The 18,326-nt window shown below is 41.1% G+C and overlaps 1 protein-coding gene across 1 annotated transcript; it reads left to right on the forward strand.

Annotated features, from left to right (window-relative positions):
- Nucleotides 1–3,923: 3,923 nt before the first annotated feature.
- enpp6 (ectonucleotide pyrophosphatase/phosphodiesterase 6) lies at nucleotides 3,924–17,828 on the forward strand (the record flags this gene model as incomplete). The annotated part of the gene is made up of 8 exons (XM_079228892.1): nucleotides 3,924–4,176; nucleotides 8,870–9,049; nucleotides 12,148–12,259; nucleotides 12,671–12,812; nucleotides 12,916–13,095; nucleotides 13,626–13,763; nucleotides 13,975–14,098; nucleotides 16,180–17,828. 8 exons carry the CDS (start codon nucleotides 3,924–3,926, stop codon nucleotides 16,383–16,385), a joined length of 1,335 nt encoding a protein of 444 aa, XP_079085018.1. The 3' UTR covers nucleotides 16,386–17,828.
- Nucleotides 17,829–18,326: the final 498 nt, after the last annotated feature.

Here is an 18,326-nt window from a genome sequence, read left to right on the forward strand (position 1 = left end):
CTGATTTTGTGAACCTAAGACCTTTGCTGAATCAATTTCCATCACCAAAACCATTCGACCACCTGAGTAAAGTTATGTTTTCACAAAAGATGTGAAGAATTTCCAAAAATCGAGATTCCATTTTTCAGCTTTAGAGTCATATTTTCTCTTTACACTTTTGCCTTATGACAATGGTGCCTCATTATATAGAGAGCTGAGATTGTTCTGCAATTTGTGATGTAAAACATGGGTGTGTATCTTATATGCAAGTGCATTTAGGGCAAAAGTCTTTTTTCAGGATCTCACAGCCAGGTTTCCTTTGCAGAATATCAAAAGACCCACTGTGGATAACAATCATCATATCACTTGGATGTGTTGAGAGGATACGCTGTCTGCCAGTCACAGTTCGGTTTTCAGTCTTTTCTCACATGCTTAGTTTTAGAGTCTGCGACGACAATAGGGTCTGGATTATCGGTTATGTTTCCTCTGGCCATTGGTTTACATGTTAATAGTTAGCAATGTTTCCTCTGGCCATTGGTTTACATGTTAATAGTTAGCAATGTTTCCTCTGGCCATTGGTTTACATGTTAATAGTTAGCAATGTTTCCTCTGGCCATTGGTTTACATGTTAATAGTTAGCATGGATGTCTCTGCATGGAAACACTTGTTTTTACAGTAAAAATCTAATCAGGATGCCTCCTGGACGCCTCCCATTAGAGGTTTTCCAGGCACGTCCAACTGGTAGGAGACCCCGGGGAAGACCGAGGACACGCTGGAGGGATTGTATCTCCCGGCTGGCCTTGGAACGCCTCGGGATCCCCCAGATTGAGCTGGAAAGTGTTGCGGGTGAGAGGGAAGCCTGGGTCGGCATGCTGAACCTGCTGCCACCGCGACCCGACCCCGGATAAGCGGCTGATAATGGATGGATGGATGGATAGTTAGCAATGTTTCCTCTGGTCATTGGCTTACATGTTAACAGTTAGCAATGTTTCCTCTGGCCATTGGTTTACATGTTAATAGTTAGCAATGTTTCCTCTGGCCATTGGTTTACATGTTAATAGTTAGCAATGTTTCCTCTGGCCATTGGTTTACAGGTTAGTTAGCAATGTTTCCTCTGGCCTTGAACAACGTAACAGAGTTACAGCACATTACATGAATATGACAGAACAAGAGCAATGTTTCGTCTGGCCTTAGGTGTTAACAATGTTTACTCAGGCCCTCGGCTACTCGGGGTGCTGTTAAGAACCCATTTGAGATACTTGAGTGCATAAACTACCAGTGGTGGGCCGTCAGGGCCTGCTAAGCCTTCTCTGCTGGCCTAAATAGAATCACAAAGTTATAGCTATTTTATAATTTAATTGTTTTTCACAAATACACTACATGTACAGAGCTGCCAACTTTTCAAAAAACCTTGGAGTGAGATTTTGTCGGGGGTGACCAAAATTTTGCCGCGCACGCAGCCACACACCAATTTGCCTGGATGGACACATGAAATAAAATTATATTGGCTATTGTAACACTCCAAGGTAGGTATAGTTTGCTAGATGAATATGCTTAACTCTGGGCTAGTATCAGATGATACGTATAACTACAGAGCCTTAAGGAATAAACGTCAGCAGAGAAAGACACAATAAAGAAACTGGAATCAGAGGGTAGAATTAGTATGAACTGTATTGTACAGCAGAATATATGATGGGGTGTGAACATCAGTGGTATCAGTAGTGTTGCATGCTGTGTGTGTGTGTGTGTGTGTGTGTGTGTGTGTGTGTGTGTGTGTGTGTGTGTGTGTGTGTGTGTGTGTGTAGGTGTGTGTGTAGGTGTGTAGGGATGTTGAAGGTGCATAACAAAACAATAAGATAAGTAACAGAACCTAAACTAACTCTGCCGGCCCAGGTGCATTATAGTCACATGGTAATAAAAACAATATCAGTATACTCCTTTAAAGGTTTACGTGTTGGTGCCATGCTGTCGAATCACACTCAAGAGCGGCTTCGTCTGCGAGTGACGCAAGATCCCCTTAGTACCGGGCCGCACAGAAAGCATGAAAAAAATAATAATAATGGAAAAAGATGTTTTATTTAGAAGAATGACCGGATACATCCGTCTGTGCGTCTGAGCCTCTTAGTCTTGACACAAGTCAAGAGGTTACATGATAACGTTACCCCGAAAATGAAACTTAAATGTACGTTTCAACTCTGCTGGAGTGCCGGTGTTCTGGATTAAATTAATGGCAGAATATCCTGAAAACCTGAGAGCAACATCCAAACCATGAATGTGAATACAGATCAGTCGTGTTGCATGCTGGGTGTGGAAACTGTGGAAACCATGAGTGTGACTAAGGACGCAAGGACTACTATAAATTTCAGTCAATGATCATCAATATAGAGTAAATTTAACGTTTTCTCTGAGCCATAGAATATAGTCGTGGCCGGCGATCTCAGAGGCAGGGCCTCTTGATGACGGAGGTGGGCCGGTCCCAACGTCGTCGGCCTACCGGGGAATAGGTGTCCCCTATGGCCAGTCCGCCCCTGCTTTGGGGTAAATAGGATGGCTATGCAGCGAATAGGTTTACAGATGCTCTCCTTAGCGCCATCTATCATCGGAGAGTTTGAAAAGGAACGAACGCGCCTCGGCCCAAAATCAGAATTTTTTTGCCGTGAGAAATTGCTTGTGTGGCATGAGTGCGTGTGAAAACATGCAAAAGCGTGTGTCACAAGGCGAAACCGTGAGAGTTGGTAGCTCTGCATGTATTATAATTATTTTTCCCTATTAGCTTATTTTCTCATTGCATAACTCCTGTCTTCCTCTGTTGCTCTGCCTTCAGCCTTCAGCCTGCAGCTGCTGACCAAAGGATCTGGATTAATCATAAACAAGCCACAGCACTGTTGTTGCTTCTGGTCAAGCCGGGGCTGGGCTCTCCCAAGATGCGCAGCTGCGCCGATGATGTCTTGTGTGTGCAGTGTTTCAGTGCCGCGGTTTTGTTGGATTGTTTTGTTATAACTAAATGTGACTGGTTGTTTTTTGGACTTAATGACGCAGCAACGGCAAGGTTGGAGACTTGCTCCACGGAGTGTCCGTTGTTTCGCCCCAAGACCCCAGCGCCTCATTTTCGGACAAAAAAAATGTTTTTAAAAACGGCACCTTAATTATCTCTGCAACCACATGGTTGTTTAACTTCATTTAAATTGCTACAATACCAGTATTGTGCTTTATTAAGAAACTGTTAATAAAGCACCTGTGTGACCTCCCTCCATGCCCGTAATAGTGCAAAAAAACGTCCGTATAGCAGAGTGAGCGTCTGCTGTCCACACATGACAGTCTGTACGCGTCGTGCAGTGGGCCACACGTGTCAGACCGACATGTGCGGGTCGGTCTGACAGTAACTCCCGGGACACTTTTCCCCAGTCCGCACCTGATATGAACATACGGCACTGAAGGCCTAGGTCGAAAACGCACGGCCCGCCACTGTAAGCGACATACTATGGTACTTTCACTCGTGCACGTAGCCCATTGGACAGTGTAGACTAGACTCTAGTTACTAGATCAGTGGTTCTCAACCTTTTTTTCCCCTGTGGAATAGTACCACCTAACCAGCACAAAGCATTTTTGGTTGAACAAAGATGTAATAAACAGCGCTGTGCAATCAGTGTCTGATTCAATATAGAATATATAAAATTCAGTTCATGAACTCATGAAATAACTATTTTCAAAGGCTTTTTTAATTTATGCTAATTTTGTATATATTTTTTAAATCTCACGTACCCCCAAGAGTGCCTTCACGTACCCCCAGTGGTACCCGTACCCCCATTTGAGAGCCACTGCACTAGACGTAGTCTGGGGCTGTCTGAGGGGCAGCAGCGCCTGAAGCCCCGCCCACCGCGGGGGCCAGGACTTGACCCCTCTCAGCTGTCCGATCATTTCCAGGGCGAAACAGACAGAGCAGCATGTGTCCGAGACACACGGCCGCTCTCTGCCTGCGGCTCCTCCCGCTGCTGCTGCTGCTCGGAGCGGGACAGCAGTGTCTCGCTGCCCGGCCGCTGCTCGTGTTCCTCATCGACGGGTTCCGCTATGACTACATGGACGACCTGCAGGCTCTGCCCGGATTCCGCCAACTCGTGGGCAACGGGGTGAAGGTGGACTACATGACTCCGGACTTCCCGAGTTTATCTTACCCCAATTACTACTCATTAATGACAGGTAATCTATCTATCTAATCTATCTATCTATCTATCTATATATCTACTCTCTCTCTCTCTCTCTCTCTCCTAATATTCTCCATCTCTTTCTCTCTCTTTCTCTCTCTCTCTCTTTCTTGGTTCAGTGGTGGAGGAGCCATTTACACCAGAAGCAATACCTTTAGAAAGATTATGAGAATGTTTGGAAATCAAACAAATAGTCTGTTCTTTCCTATTTAACTGCAGTCTGATAGTTGGTCATGTGACATCTAAGGAGGTCATGGGAGAGGTGAAACCTCCTAGCCTTCCTTAAACGTTGAGCTTTTCTGCATTGTCTCTTGGGGGCCCGAGTGTGCAAATTTAGCCTGGAGAAAGAATATGTTTTTTCTTTACGATTTTGAAAGGAGCGATATGATCAAGGATAGAGAAGCAGATATTAATGAAATAACTAGCCAAGGCATAAGAGCACTGTTACTTCCTATTTAACTGCAGTCTGATAGTTGCATACACTATGCTGCATTACTGCATACACGTTTTGTGGTTAAGCTACTAGAGGATGATTCACAGTATTTACTGCCAGAATCAGTTATGATACTAGTAATGATAAGCACATGGCTTATCAGTGGGAGGAGAAGACACTTTGGGGTCTGAGGTGTAGAAGTCCACAAGGTTCACGTTTAAGGGGAGAAAACCACTGCTGTGGACCAAATCTCAAGTATGGCCTTTGGAATATGTGGCACTTTTAACAATTTGGTTTTGTCTGAGAGATCGAATAGACTTGATAAGATCCAGGAACTCATGGGAGGGACACCATACATGGATATTGGACAAGGTTAATACCCCTGGAGGAGTACTCTATCATATTGGGATTTGGGATAAAGCAATACAGAGGAGTTGAAAACAGTCATGAATACAACCAATTAGGTCAAAAGGTCTATATATACAAGAACACCATCAGAGGAACTAGACCAGTACAATACTTCAAACTTCCACAGAGTTAACAGAGCCAAAAGACAGGGAACAGCACCGGAAACTATTTCTATGGATGACAGCAGCACCACCACCCCAATATCCACCAATCATCCGTCTCTTTTGAATTTGATCCATTTATTGATGATTCATGTGTTTATTAAATTCTTCTTCTTTCGTTGCCCATTATATTAATTCATGAAATATCCAGTATTCCAATCCACTAGTTTATGAATGAATTATTATATTATCAAGTAAAGGAGCGTTATTATTATTACCATGCCACCTGTGGAATAGTACCACCTAACCAGCACAAAGCATTTTTGGTTGAACAAAGATGTAATAAACAGCAACAATAATCAGTGTCTGATTCAATATAGAATATATAAAATTCAGTTCATGAACTTACAGGTATTAGTGTATTTTGAATGAGTCCGAAACAGTGCAGTGTGCTTAGTCAGAGGAGAGAACGATATGGGGCCAAATCACTGTCATTATACGCAAGCAAATTACTTTTACAAGCACTTCACGTCACTCTGCGCAGAATATCTCTGCTTGTGCAGCAAAATTGTAGCCTGCGATGAGAAAACCCTGCTTTGAGCTTGAGGAGCGCCGCCTGGTGCACGACTTCTGCCACTGCTCTCCTGCTCGCGAAACTTTCTCCTGCTCGCTCGCAACTGTATAATTGGTCACAATCCTCATCTTTGGATCGGCCGAATATAGTTGCACACACGATGCCGGTGTAAAGGGGGTTTTCAATCCGCCACTAAACTTCTCTAAAGAGATCTCTCATCTATTGGAAGAAGCTCTATGTTTGATGTTTGAGATGTAGTGGAGTAAAATGTACAATATTTCCTAATATTTGATACAGAATATACAGAATGCCTTCATATAATGTTATATTTTGAATTATCACCTGCCGTCTGAATTTAGTGTTTACCTTTACATGAATAAAAACTTTTCTTACATAAATTGGTGCACAAATTCACCAGAATGCAGGACGTGTGTCGCTCTAGGCCACAGAACTGAAGCTGTTGTTTGAGGTCAGAGATCAAAAGCTGTGTGTATTTGGTCAGTCAGGCTGAAATGAAATCACATTAATTGTGTTGGACAATATTGTCCTCTTTGGGACCACTCATGCGGAATGTTTACTGTGCATAATTACACAGCAACAGCGGGGCCGTCTTGTTATGAATATGTTACCAGCAGCTTCCTTCACACAGTCTGAAAAGAAGTGAAGGCACAGGAATTCCTACAGAATATTTCTGATTAATTCTCTATGTGGACTTTTTGTTTGTATGTACAGACGGGACAGACATCCAATGTCAGGAAACTACTAGATCCAGGGTCGATGCAACAGAGCTACCAGAGTTTACCTGCGGGGAAAGGGGAGGGTTGGGACGGCGTTATCAGCATTAACCGCTGTATGAACGCCGTGCAGAGTGGTGGCCATGAGCTGGAGAGAGATTAACATACAAAAACTTGGTTACGTCAACAAAGCGCAGAGAAGCTCTGATGACAACACACAGAAGCAGAGGGAGATTTCCTTCTCTGCTCAGGTAGACGTTGCTCCAATATATCTATACATAGATATTCATTGATTGATGCCATGTTATTGCTCTGAACTTAATACTCAAATGTGAAACTATTTAAATCAAACTTTAAAATGTAACGTGACATATGTATGTATTGCAAGAACATCCGTCTGCATTGTATAGTGAGATTATATAATCTGTTGCTGCTTTATCCCATAAAAAAAAACAATCTTCAGCTCGGTTCATTGACACCCGCAGCCATCTAAGGGCAGCAAGACAGATATTTGAGATAGATAAAACATTGCCACACATGACCACACACACTTCTACACACACCAGTCTGGTTGGTTATGACTCTGTTTTATGCTTTGATTTTTTATCACTGAGGCTTGTTAATCCTTTGGGTCCAAACCTTTTTCAATTTTAGGAGTCATTGTTATGTTCCATCGTGAGTGGCTCAGCTCTTTCAGTTCTGTATGCCTCACTTCACGCAGCCCTTTAGGACACAGAGCTACACATAGACAGACCAAAATAGCCGCCTACTACTAGCCCAGTATTATGGGGGAGCAGAGAGCAGACAGGAAGTCACTGGTCCTGCAATACCAAAGGTTGTCCAGCTGATCAAAACCAAACTTGTCTTGCAGTCAGTGTATATTTGACGACAAATATGGAATTTGTGAAGAGAAATTAAGTATTTCATTTTGTAAGTATACTTATTGTCAAAATTTGAGTATATATGCTTCACACCAGCTGAACTCCCATCCTGCAGCACGATATCTCGTTCCTCCTTTCTGCAGGCGTACTTCCTCCTTCAGACAAGGCCAAGATGTTGTAAGTGGGTCAGAGTCCTCGTGCCAGGATGTCATGAGCCAGACCGGAGCTGGTGGTGCTGTCTCTGCTTTTATGCTAAAAGAGTTGGGGGGGGATCAGGTTGAGACAACTGCAAGTCAGACATAGATTCTATTTGTCTTATATAGGTTATATTTCTCTATATTCTTTTTGCATTTATTGAACAGACACTTGGAATATTCAATTGAATGGACAGAGCTCTTTCACCACAGATGGCTCAGAGGTCTGATACAGAAAAAACAGGGTAACAGAGTTGTATACGCACGAGTCATTTCCGCCCCCACACTCCTTTGCGATCCTCTCCTAGATGTTGTTATCTGCGGGCCCTGGGAGAGAGCATGAGCAGGAAATGAAAGTACAGAATACATGCCATAAAACAAATAACAAGATACACTTTGTTATCTGGCCCTGTCGATGTTGCAGAGCAGGCCAGGACAGGATGTCTCTCTCAAGTTACACATAGAACAGAACAATATGATACATTTCCACCACAATCAGCAGCTACATTACAGGATAATCTGAGGAACTTTGCAATGTTCTGAAAATCATAAATTGTTGACAATAATTCTTCTATAATGTAATATCAGTTATCAAAATACATTATTTGACAAATAGCCGAGTGGATAGAGGAAGAGTGTGTGTGTGTGTGTGTGTGTGTGTGTGTGTGTGTGTGTGTGTGTGTGTGTGTGTGTGTGTGTGTGTGTGTGTGTGTGTGTAACATTTCATCAGGAAGTAATGATGATAATATTCTGTAGTTTATTCAGGAATAAAAAAATATGTTTTCAGACAAGGGGTAAAACAAATATTATTATATAATAAGTATAAATATTTCCGAGACTAATAAATACATTCACTTTAAATATTTTCAAAGTAACCTCCAAATGTCTCATAATCTTATTTGCAAAAATATACTGCCTGAACAAGCAGAATAAAACAGTTTTGTGTGTGTGTGTGCGTGTGCGTGTGCGTGTGTGTGTGAGTGTGAGTGTGTGAGTGGCTGATGCATGCCTTTGAGTTGTCCATCTTACTAAGCTCCATAAACAAAAGCCCCTCCTGGCCAATGGGATGTGAGTTTTGGAGCCTGCCCCCTGGCGATGTGCTGATGTGTGTTTTGATTGAGCACATTCTCTTGTTGAAAGAATCACTGGCAGGACACACACACACACACACACACACGCACGCGCACACACACACACACACACACACACACACACACACACACACACACACACACACACACACACACACACAGTGTGTTTTCATGGTAAAGTGTGGACAACCGATGGAACTCTTTGGCACAGAGAAATAATATCAAGCTTTGGATACTCAAACTCTGAAATGATTTTTGTTGATTTTTGTCAGGTCGTCACTGTGACGTTCATCAGATGACTGGAAACTACATGTGGGATGAAGCCTCCGAGAAGGAGTTTCTGATCGGGACCAACCTCGACAGCCGGTTGCCTCTCTGGTGGGACGGATCAGAGCCCTTATGGGTCACCCTGCAGAAACTGGGAAAGAAGGTTTTCATGTACTACTGGCCTGGTGAGCACCCATTGTTAACATGAACACTGAAGCGGTCTGCATTTCTATGTTGTGGATCACATGCTCTTCGGACAGAACAGATCCATTTCTATCCTCATCAATGCAGCTCTCTACACAGCCTGTGTAACGTCACGTGGAACGTAATAATTAACCGTTAATCAGCTAAATACATTTTGACCAATTAATCTACCGGTTATTAGTTAAATAAATACACAAAATTTTTTACACATGTCGTATGTGTACAGATTGTATAGCCCTCTGAGGAAAATGTGCAATTTGGGATTTTGAGCTATACAACTGATTTTAATTGAATACAAAATTATAATTCAATATAATACAAAAAAACAATCATTTGAAAGTTTGTCATATGGTTTAAAAATAAGCTATATACTGTGCTACAGGGGGAGATTATGAGTCAGCTGTTTGATGCCCACGTTGAGTCGTGCAAGGCTTCACTCCCACAATGTTGCTCCTTGGAGACTCCAGCACCCACACGCTGACCTCACAAAGATAATCTCCCCTCACTGGATACCAATCCTTTTGACTGGTGGAAAGGTAATCAGATGTGCTTCCAGAGGCTGACGACTTGTATCTCTGCATTCCTCTGTTTAGCTGTCCACTATTATGAAAAAAAACTAACATGTATTGTATAGGTGATCAGACAATGTCTGGTAACAGGTTGTTACATCGCTCAGTTAGTGTCTCTGCTGCATGGTGCTACATGTAGAACAGTCAGTGTCTCTGCTATCTGCTATATGGTGCTACATGTAGAACAGTCAGTGTCTCTGCTATCTGCTATATGGTGCTACATGTAGAACAGTCAGTGTCTCTGCTGCATGGTGCTACATGTAGAACAGTCAGTGTCTCTGCTGCATGGTGCTACATGTAGAACAGTCAGTGTCTCTGCTATATGGTGCTACATGTAGAACAGTCAGTGTCTCTGCTGTATGGTGCTACATGTAGAACAGTCAGTGTCTCTGCTATATGGTGCTACATGTAGAACAGTCAGTGTCTCTGCTGCATGGTGCTACATGTAGAACAGTCAGTGTCTCTGCTGCATGGTGCTACATGTAGAACAGTCAGTGTCTCTGCTATATGGTGCTACATGTAGAACAGTCAGTGTCTCTGCTGCATGGTGCTACATGTAGAACAGTCAGTGTCTCTGCTGCATGGTGCTACATGTAGAACAGTCAGTGTCTCTGCTATATGGTGCTACATGTAGAACAGTCAGTGTCTCTGCTGTATGGTGCTACATGTAGAACAGTCAGTGTCTCTGCTATCTGCTATATGGTGCTACATGTAGAACAGTCAGTGTCTCTGCTATATGGTGCTACATGTAGAACAGTCAGTGTCTCTGCTATCTGCTATATGGTGCTACATGTAGAACAGTCAGTGTCTCTGCTGCATGGTGCTACATGTAGAACAGTCAGTGTCTCTGCTGTATGGTGCTACATGTAGAACAGTCAGTGTCTCTGCTGTATGGTGCTACATGTAGAACAGTCAGTGTCAGGGAGAACAGACGGCCCACAGCAGGATGATGCCTGCCTTCAGATGCATTCATTCAAAATCCGGCACCTTCCCGCAGGTTTGTGAGGACGTGGGGATGTGTTCACTTGTGTTTTAGAATGTATACCCGCCATGAAACAATCAGAAAATTACGATTTATTCTTCTGATTCATGACTTTGTTCCTACTCCTACTAGGGATCTCAAGGCACAGGAGGCAGATTAGATAAAGTATTCTACCAGTATTGCACAGAGGAATTGCTACCAGGAGGTATCCTGGTCACATGCCCAAACTACCTCAACTGACCCCCTTCGACGCAAGAGCAACAGCTTTCCTCCCAGCCCTGTCTGGAGGTCAGGGCTCTAAACATAATCTCATTCTTTCGGTCACTACCCAAGTGAAGTTTGGGTTCACCCGCCACAAAAGCTTGATCCACTACAGCCTTGTTCCGCTCTCAGCCACAACAGGATGGCTGAGAGGATTCCTCTGTAGTTTTGTTTTCTGTTGTCATGTATTTGTCATGCTCTTAGGTTGTAGAAAGTCCTCTTCACAAATATATATTATTTTGTATGAACGGGTTTGTAAAAAAAAACTTACATTATGAAGGACGAAACGACAATTTTCAGTAGACCAAACTGACAATTGAAAGGGCAGAAAGAGAAAAAGAATAAGAACAGAAGGAATCACCAGTCATTGGTCAAATTAAATGGAAGTTTAGCATCAAAAAGTGCAGCTTTAAAAAGGAATAAGTTCCTGTTTCCGTGTCAAGTGCACAAACATGCCTGTAAAAGATGGAATATTATCAGGTGTGTTAATATTAACAGCTATTCTTAAAACATCACAATATAAATATAAGTTGTAGTTTAGGCTTAGCAGTATTGGATCAATGAATATTAGATGGACAAAATATGGACAAACAAATCACAGTGTAAAACTTTTCAATCCCAAAATGTGTGCTTCAAAAGTGAGCCTGGGCAATTTATGCAAATTCAAAATAAAGGGTATTTGGAGGGAAATAGTTGCAACAGTATTTTCCCTTGATATGTAACACTTTGACTAAACACATGTTTTATTCAAGTAATTATTATTATTCTTTTGGGAATAAAACTATTACAAATGTAAATAATACATTTAGTGTCTGAATTATACTCTTGTTGTCTCTAAAATAGTCATCATTGAAAGAAAGAAAAAACAAAAACATACCAGGTGACCCCAAACATTTGACCGGCAGTAAGTGTATGAAGTGAATTAAGTGTATTTCTCCCATTTACAGTATTATCCCCCAGGACTATGATGCCAACTTTTCCACATTTTATTTATAAAGAAAATGTTATACTTCCAATATGCATATACTTATACCTCACATCTACCTGCTTTTCCACAAGCCAAAAATATGAGCATGTGAGCTGTTATAAGAGTATGCTGTAGAAGTTGAAAGTCCTCTCGTATATAATGTGCGAGAATCTTGTTCTATTTCTTTATAAGATGATAAGACGATGAGATTTATCAGCATTGAACTACAACGTCAGCGACCTGAGCACAAATGCCCAATGATAAAGTTTAAAATTGCAGCAATCTCTTGTTTGTCTCCAGGCTGCGAGGTGGAGATTCTGAGTGTCCGTCCATCATTCTGTGAGGAATATGTCTACAACCCATCAGAGAAAAACCTCACAGAGTCAATAGTGAATGCTCTTAATGCCCTGAGGTAAGAACACAATGATGTCCTGTGATCCATGGCTTGCCTTGAACCCTTACATGGAAAACTACTGTCAACTTGAGACTTGACTGCCATGACAGTAAAAAACAAAGGTAACGTTTTGAGCTGTGAAAAAGCAGCAAAAGCAAGAACTTATATAGCCACAAATTAGTTAGTTATTAAACTCATAGAGAGTCTCAAATTGGCAGTTGTAACAATGCCAATTACTTAAAATTCTGCCTTGGAACAGAGCCTTTCTCAACAGTAGGCTGTGTAAAGACTAGTTCTATTTAAAGACAGTTTAATGCAGTTGTTTGTTGGAAATGTATACCTGCTAAACTCTGCAGTGTTTGTGTGTGTGTGTGTGTGTGTGTGTGTGTGTGTGTGTGTGTGTGTGTGTGTGCGTGTGCGTGCGTGTAGCTCAGGCGAAGCCGCCATGGCAGCAATTTATTATGAGAAAATAGATGTGGAGGGCCATCACTTCGGTCCAGAGTCTCATCAGGTCAGAACAGCTGTGCGGCGACTGGATCTCGCTATGCAGACACTCAGCAGCAAAATTAAAGTCAGTAATGTTCCTACTATTGTTACGACAATTATAGATACTACTGCTCTTCCTGCCATGCAGTTCATTTTCCATCTGTTTCTGTCTCTTGTGAATCTTTCAGGAGAAAAACATGGTGAACCAGCTGAACATTATGCTATTTTCAGACCATGGTATGACAAAGATCCAGTGGATGGAGAAGGTCATCGAGCTGGACAAGTACATCAACATGTCAGCTATTGCCAAGATGATGGACAGAGGACCAATAGTCAGTCTGTGGCCCAAAGATAACAAGTACCAAGAGGTGTGGCCACAACCTGTGTTTCCTTTCACAAGAGAGCCGGTTGGCTTTGTTCAACCAGTAAAGACTCATGTTGTTTTAATGACCGCTTGGTCCAGGGTTGGAATTATGGGGAGAGATTGGAGAGGTGTGACCACCAGAATTAAGCCGATTTAGCCACAGCCGGCCCCAAAAACAATTGTTCTCAGCCGTGCCTTTTTATTTTTGTATTTGAAAATCTCTGAAGGAGTCCATTAATGAAGGAGAAAGTCTCTACATCTTCTGTCGCAAACTAAAAACACATCTTCTTCGACTACACCTTGAATAAGGAAGGTAGCACCGTAGCACTTAAATAGCACTGTGTAGTTTAACTTTATTAAAGAAATTGCACTTTCTTGATTCTTGTTGTTCTGAGTTTGTACATTTCATTTAGCCTCAGCTAAATGAAATGTAATGAGATATTTCTGCATGTGCTGAATTTGTTACAATGATTCAATTTAACGGGTGTGTGTGTGTGTGTGTGTGTGTGTGTGTGTGTGTGTGTGTGTTTCCAGGTGTATGCTGCGTTGTCCCAGGTCCCTAACATGCATGTCTATGGCAGACAGGAGATCCCTGAGCGGTTCCATTTCAAAGGAGGGAAGTTTGTTTCCCCCCTGACTCTGGTGGCTGATCCTGGCTGGTTTATCGCTGAGGTAACGTTACTTATGCTCACAATGCATTAAGGTAAGTTAGGTGTGTTTAAAAGAAACCTCAGCGGGGTCCCTTTAATGATGACATAAGGTCCATTTAGGAGCTAAAGGATCACGTGTGTATCGGTATGGTTTCAGCCAATAAAATCTTCTGCAGACTTTGTTCTATCTTTTGTTAAAATCATTTAGTGTGTGTTTGATTGTATGTCCCTAGAACAAGGCAAAACTCCCATACTGGAAAAACGACTCTGGGGAACCGTCAGCATGGCAAAATGGTTGGCATGGTTACGACAACGAGTTCCTCGACATGAGAGGGTTTTTCTTGGCGACAGGACCTGGTAACAAACATTTCATATGTTCATAGTACACTCCTAAAGCAACCTGCACCTCTCCTGTTACTCTCTAAAGCAGACGTACCCATGACCCAGGCTGGACTGTTATATTATTATTATTATGTTTTAAGTTATATTATATTACTAAACACTACTGTCATCCAAATCATAGTTCTTCAACTTTAACCATTTATTTTTAACGGTTTTTAACTTGAACTCTGAACAATATATTTAAAAAAAGAACAGACACAACTCTGCTGCTTTACTGGACTACACGTCATCATTAATATCAACTGGGAGAGCTTTTCTTGAATTCGACAAACACCAAATGAACAGAGGAACAAGCACGTCTCCTATTAATCTCCCTTTGTGTCGGAGCGTTTCTCCTGCAGAGCTCCCAGCCGATGTTCTTGTCGGTCAGCTGCGGTTCCGCCGCTCTGACGTACACGCAGTTGTTTTGTTGCATTTGCTGCACATCGCGTTGTTCGAATCTTTTATGGCGAAATACAGCCAAACTTTTGACCGTTTACCTTTCGGCATCTTCTTTGTTAAAAGGTTGATGGCTAGCTAGCTGCTGTAGCTATACAAACAATATTGCCACCGGTTTTTGGGACCCAATCCTACTCATAACATGTTGAGTATTGATTAAAAATTTCCCAAACTCCTTCCAAAATACCACATTAAGACACCAAGACCTTTAGGAACACAATAGTAAAATGAACATTTTGATTTGGAACCAAAAACATGAGACATTATGGAGAGAAAGAAATGCATTTTTCTGCTCAGAAATGCAGATATGCATTTCCCAACAAGATAGCATGAAGGTTGGGACCATCCATACCAAGTGTAGTGTCATATGATATCAGTAGCTTTCAGGTCTCAAAGAGGTAAACAGGCTACACAACTTTTAACTAGTAAAGTTTAAGTCAGGTTTTTGATCACTTTTAAAGTTGTCACATTATCAGTTTTTTTTAATGTATATTTATTATTCATGCATCATTTCTGGTCAAGACATAGGGAATCTTTTGCTGGTCGCTGACATTTTACTATGGAATCCAACAGACTTTTGGCCATAAGAGCCTGAAAGTGACAGAAACACCTATGATACTCATACCAAAGCCCCAAAAGATCACCACGGCAACCTTTGATTGCTGCTAGAGAGACACAGACGAGATGAGCTAATTAGTGCAGTTTAACACATTCACACTCAAGACTTGCACATTGTTCAGGTTTTGCTCCACTTACTTGTACTGTCAGCTAAACCCTCCATTCAAACCGTGCAATGTTCCACATCTTCCATACATTTTTGGTATTTTTAAAAGGTAAATACGTACAGCGCATTGCTAGTCTTCCTAAAAGTGCTCAAAGTGCTTTCACACTACTTCATCATTTACCCATTCATACACTGATGGCGGTGGCTAACCTGCCCATCAGGAGTAGCTAACATTCATACACCGTAGGCACATTTATCATAGCAGGGTAAACACAGGTGTAATTGATCAAAGTTAATTATGGTTCCATTCTAATTTGTCCTTCACAGCCATTACAGTGAGCCAACAAGCACCATACTAGGGCCTGAATGGAACAATCAATGTTATCACTGATGACATGTCAATCAATGGCGTGTAATAATGGCTGCTGTGAAAAAAACAGTTTTAGCTTCCTTTCATTGGCTTCATATTCATATCAGATCTCATATTGTAAATGGACACGACCCTTTCTGCCTCCAATCAGGACTCAGAATACGGGGCTCCAGAGGGAAAACGAATGCAGCAGACCAAAGGGCCTTTACCACAGACAGCCCAATTCTGTCTCTCAAAATAAAAGCTTCAGAAGGTTCTTGTATGTCAACAAGAAACTCATGACTTTTCAAAATAAAAGTCCCTTAGAGTAACTCTATCTAACTCCAACACTATAATAGGATGTTTTCCACCCAGATATTACTTTCTGTCTAACGACTTAATTCATCTAAATATTAGGATTTCTGTATTTTCAGTAATGCTTTGCAATTAATTTCCGCTGTCAACATTCACATTTATTTACTAGTTTAAGATGTAGATCTAATTACATTTACTTAATTCATTCAGACTTCAAGCAAAATTTCCGGGCCGCTCCAATTCGAGCGGTGGACATCTACAACCTGATGTGCTGGACGTTGGGAGTGAACCCTTTGCCAAATAATGGGTCCTGGTCTCGGGTTGAGTACTTCCTGAATGGCTCTGATGGTCCATCCCTATCCACAACCCTCTGCTGTATGGGAATGTTCGGAATACTACTTGCACTATGGGAATAAAGCATTGAAAAGTTCAGCGTTTATGGCATTTGATGTATCAAGAAATGATCTGCTAGAAACAATAAAAACATTATTGCATCTAAAGTAATGGATGAGACATAAAACAGGCTGAAAAAAATCAACCATGAACTAGTTAGATCATTCGTAGGGACCAAGAACTTGAAGCCTTAAAGCGCCTGCAGAGTTTTCCCAAATGGACCAGAGAAGAGAATTCTACATGCCCACCACTCCTTACAAAGGACTTCCATTCTGGATCTGTTGGAGCCCTGGACTCACATTGTCTCTTGCGTTTCCAGCTCTCCATGTCTGATCAACAGGCGTTGATGTCTGAATATACCTTAAATGTCCAGCATAACCACAAATTGTTTATTCTGTTATCTTCAGCAATTTCTCTCGCTAACCACTCGTTGTCAATCATAATGAAATATGAAAAATTAAATATACAACATGTCAGGTGGACTTTCATTGATGCATGTATCAGGGTTTCTGGTCCTTTACAGATTATTTTCAGATTATAAAGCAGAATCAAAATCCTTGTGTTCACATACTTTGCCAATAAAGATGATTTTGATTTCTGGGTAAAGGTCACCATCCTCATATCATTTCCTAATACTTTTCTGCAAAGTTTCCTGAAATGAACTAGGTCATATGCTTGTCTTTATACAAATGTCACATGTTCTCTTACTAAATAACTGTGTATCTTACACGACCAATTAATACAAATCAATTAATTGAAAGAGACCATTTTTAAGAATTGCTATTTTTTTGTTTATTTAACCTTTATTTATTAAGGTAATCTCATTGAGACACGGGGGTCTCATTCATCACAGCACAACACAAACTCACAGGACATCTATACAGAGACAACATAGAAACCAATTTGTAAAAGTGATACGAGCTAATATGGCAAAGTGGTAGTTTAAAGCTATCATATAGAACAAGAGTAGGAATTACAAAGTTCTTTCCAGGAAATGTTCTTGGAAATTATACAGAAAAATGATAGACACGTGAAAAAAAAAGCATTACTGATTTCTGGGTATTTGTAACCTTGAAGCTGTTGAATGTAAACCTCTTATCTCGTTTCTTGCCCTCTTTGCTCCAAGATATAATCTTCTTAAGAAAACAGTGATGCGTAGAAGAAACCCTGTGTATCCAGATAAGAAGGAACCGTTTTTGATATCACAGAAGAACACTTAAATTGATATACTTCATGAAGTACATAATGCTGATGTTGCCTGTTTTCAATATGTGTAATGGCTAGAATATGAATTAGGAGGAATAATGAAGTTATACTATTTGGCAAATCACAAATAGACGACATACAGGTTTTGGTATAGGTTCACTCTGTATAGTGGTTGATTAAGATGCTTTTTTCCATTCATTCCATTGTGTAATTCTGTATTTTATGACGATGATGAAGCTGAACCTTACACGTTTTGTGAAAAGTGCTTTTTAAATAAATTTGCTTTGATTTGGAAAACATGTATATCAGGATTTTATCATTGTGCTCAAACACTTCAAAATGATGAATCTATCGGGATTACAACACTTTAAACCTTTGCAAGTTAATTTATATGAAATGGTTATTCAGTTAGATTTGGCCGAAAGGCTCTGCTGTTTGAGAGAGCGCTCAATGAATTATGACCATACATTTGATCTAAATCAACACCCAGAATACCACATAAAGAGGTGGAGGGAGCTTGTTTTTGAATTGAATACTCATAGAATGTGAATATCACGCACCGGAAAAAGCGGCGTATCTTTTTGCAGAGCGAGGTTGTTTTTTCTCTCTTAACTAAGCCAACGCTTTGCCCATCTTCTGTAGAGACATCTCCTGGCTCAAGATTTGATGTGAACATTGTACGTCTCTCGACTTTAGTTGGAGAAGTAGAATTGAGAGCAAGAGCTCCAGCTCCATATGGAATTAGAGTTGAGAACGTT

This window comes from Taurulus bubalis (genome assembly GCF_910589615.1).
Source record: "Taurulus bubalis genome assembly, chromosome: 13".
In the NCBI taxonomy this organism is placed as follows: Eukaryota; Metazoa; Chordata; class Actinopteri; order Perciformes; family Cottidae; genus Taurulus; species Taurulus bubalis.